This window comes from Pinus tabuliformis, chromosome 9 (assembly GCF_031772625.1).
Source record: "Pinus tabuliformis cultivar Carrire ecotype Pingquan chromosome 9, CPIR1, whole genome shotgun sequence".
NCBI lineage: Eukaryota > Viridiplantae > Streptophyta > Pinopsida > Pinales > Pinaceae > Pinus > Pinus tabuliformis.
The window spans coordinates 1,961,602,678-1,961,604,991 of NC_142307.1; the positions used below are offsets into that span (position 1 = coordinate 1,961,602,678).

The 2,314-nt window shown below is 46.1% G+C and overlaps 1 protein-coding gene across 1 annotated transcript; it reads right to left on the reverse strand.

Annotated features, from left to right (window-relative positions):
* Positions 1 to 533: 533 nt before the first annotated feature.
* On the reverse strand, positions 534 to 1,517 carry LOC149156837 (uncharacterized). Its single transcript, XM_089444883.1, has one exon. It carries the CDS (start codon positions 1,515 to 1,517, stop codon positions 534 to 536), a length of 984 nt encoding a protein of 327 aa, XP_089301009.1.
* Between the last annotated feature and the right edge of the window lie 797 nt (positions 1,518 to 2,314).

Here is a 2,314-nt window from a genome sequence, read left to right on the forward strand (position 1 = left end):
ACCATGCCCCAAAGCAACTGAACATCCATGGTGGGTCCATGCAAACCCCGCCGACAAACAAAGTGTACTCCTTAAACTACAAAGAATATCCGACGGGCCCAAATCAACGGCCCCAGACAAAATCGCTGAGGGAAGAAGCACGCCACTTAACTGGCCAATCTCCCAACGTGCACGACCTTTCGCCGCCGTTGATTTTCTAAAATGGATCGGACGGACAAGGTTCATATCGCACCTACAAAGAAAGCCAAGCTTTAGCCAGCGATGAGGGCAGTATTCAAACCGGCCCCACCGCCACGTGTCTCCTCCTGATAGGAATCGCTGCCAAAATGAGAAAACCACTTTCCGCCTTCGGGGTGTGCGATCGCTGGGAAATCTCTCCATAGCCGGTTTTCCGACTTCCAGAAAAGCAGCTGCCGAAAGTGCCAATCGAGACTCCTGCCTTGCCCGAGCTAATGACAAAGGAGCTGTCCACCACAAAGCTAGTTGGAAAAGAAACACGACCCCTCGACAGGCTGTCCATCCCTAAGGTCGAGTCAACTTGGTTCATGGTCCAAGGCTCTGCCACAAAATTCCAACCTATCACTTTCTGCCTGTTCATGTAAAATCTCCTTAAGCCTGCTCCGAGGCAACTCATTCCAATTTGAAGCCACTTTGTCCTCTGTGCTGATAACACCTTGGTTGGCTAGCAAGTCTGCCAACTTGTTCACCGACCTTCGAACATGCCTAAAGTCCATTGTACGAAGGCTCTGTAAGTGGTGTTGTATCCATTGAAAGCCCTGAATCAGTCTCCAATTTTTTGAGGCTCTTTCCGGCTTAGTGCCCCCGCTGATTTTCTTGACTGTATTGATGATAAGTTCAGAGTCCGCCTCCACTATTACATTTTGCCTGTTTTCCTGATTCAGGAAATCCAAACATTGCTCCATAGCCATCAATTCCACCAAGTTATTAGTAGCTTGCCCCAGATGACAGTGGAAAATGAAGAGGACACTACCTTTCTCATCTCTTAACACCCCTCCATAACCAGCGGTACCCGGATTGCCTTTTGAAGCTCCATCTATGTTGAATTTCAAATAACCCTTTGGAGGAGGATGCCAAATATCATTAGTATTCTTCATGGAGATGAGATTTCTATCCAGACCCTGAGGAGATATGTTTTGCAGGCCCAGCTCACAGAGAATTCCCAAGTCGGTAGCCGAAGGGGGGTTCTTAGGGAAATTTCGCACTGAGGTGCTGACCGTTTCCTTGAGCTGTTTTAAGATCAGCTCAAAAATGCAATGGGAAGTCCTCTTTTCATCTTTGAAGATTCGGTTGTTCCTCTCTTTCCAAATGTTCCAAACAATGAAGCCCGGAAAGAGAGTCCAAGTAGTGGCGAGAACTAAGTTGTCTGAAAAATCTCTCCTCCAGTTGGTCAGGGTGTTGCAGATATTATTTTTGTCTCTATCCGTTTGATGGAAAATAAAGGCAAAAGAATCCCACAGACTAGAGGAGAACATACAACTGTTGAGGAGGTGCTCCATAGTTTCCTCATGAGCCTCACAGAGCTGGCATCTAGAGGGTCCCAAAATACCCCTCTTCCTGATGTTGTCCCAGGTCAGGATTTTCCCATGCTGAACCAGCCACATGAATAGTTTAATTTTCATCCAGCCCTTATGTCTCCAAAGGTTAAGCCAGGTTTTATTCGGAATTTGAGAGTTAAGGTCAAGGAGAATGAGCTTTGCTTCCTTGAGGTTAAAAACCCCCTCATTATTGTTGCCCCATCTCAGCTGATCGTGGCCCTCAGATTTCAGAATCTTCCTCTGATCTAACATTTCCTTGAGAGTTTTTGCTTTAGCCTTTAGGGTGTTGTTGTCCCTAAAGTCAAGATTCCTCCAGAGTCTCCATTTGTCATTGTTATTGGTTTGCTCCCAAAAGTCTTTGACCTTAGAAAGTCCATTGTTATCAATGTTTTCCTTGAGATCCTTTAGGTCTTCGTTTAATAAAATAGATTCTTGTTGCCATCTATCCTCCCAGAATAGGCTGAGATTTCCGTCTCTTATTTCCCAAACTTCGATTATCCCAGGCCTTGTTCCAAATGTGTGAGCCCTTTTTGTGACCAAACATTCTTATTAGATCCTCGTTGTGCCATGTGCTGGCATATTTTTCTTTCCAAACAATTGCCCACTGCGCCTCTGGCTCTTTAACCAATCGCCACCATAATTTGGCTCCTAGAGCCTTGCTGAGTATGTCAGGGTCATCCAAACCTAGCCCACCAAAGCTCTTGGGTTTGGAGATCTTATCCCAAGCCACCAAGGCCCATTTCTTACGATCCTCCCCC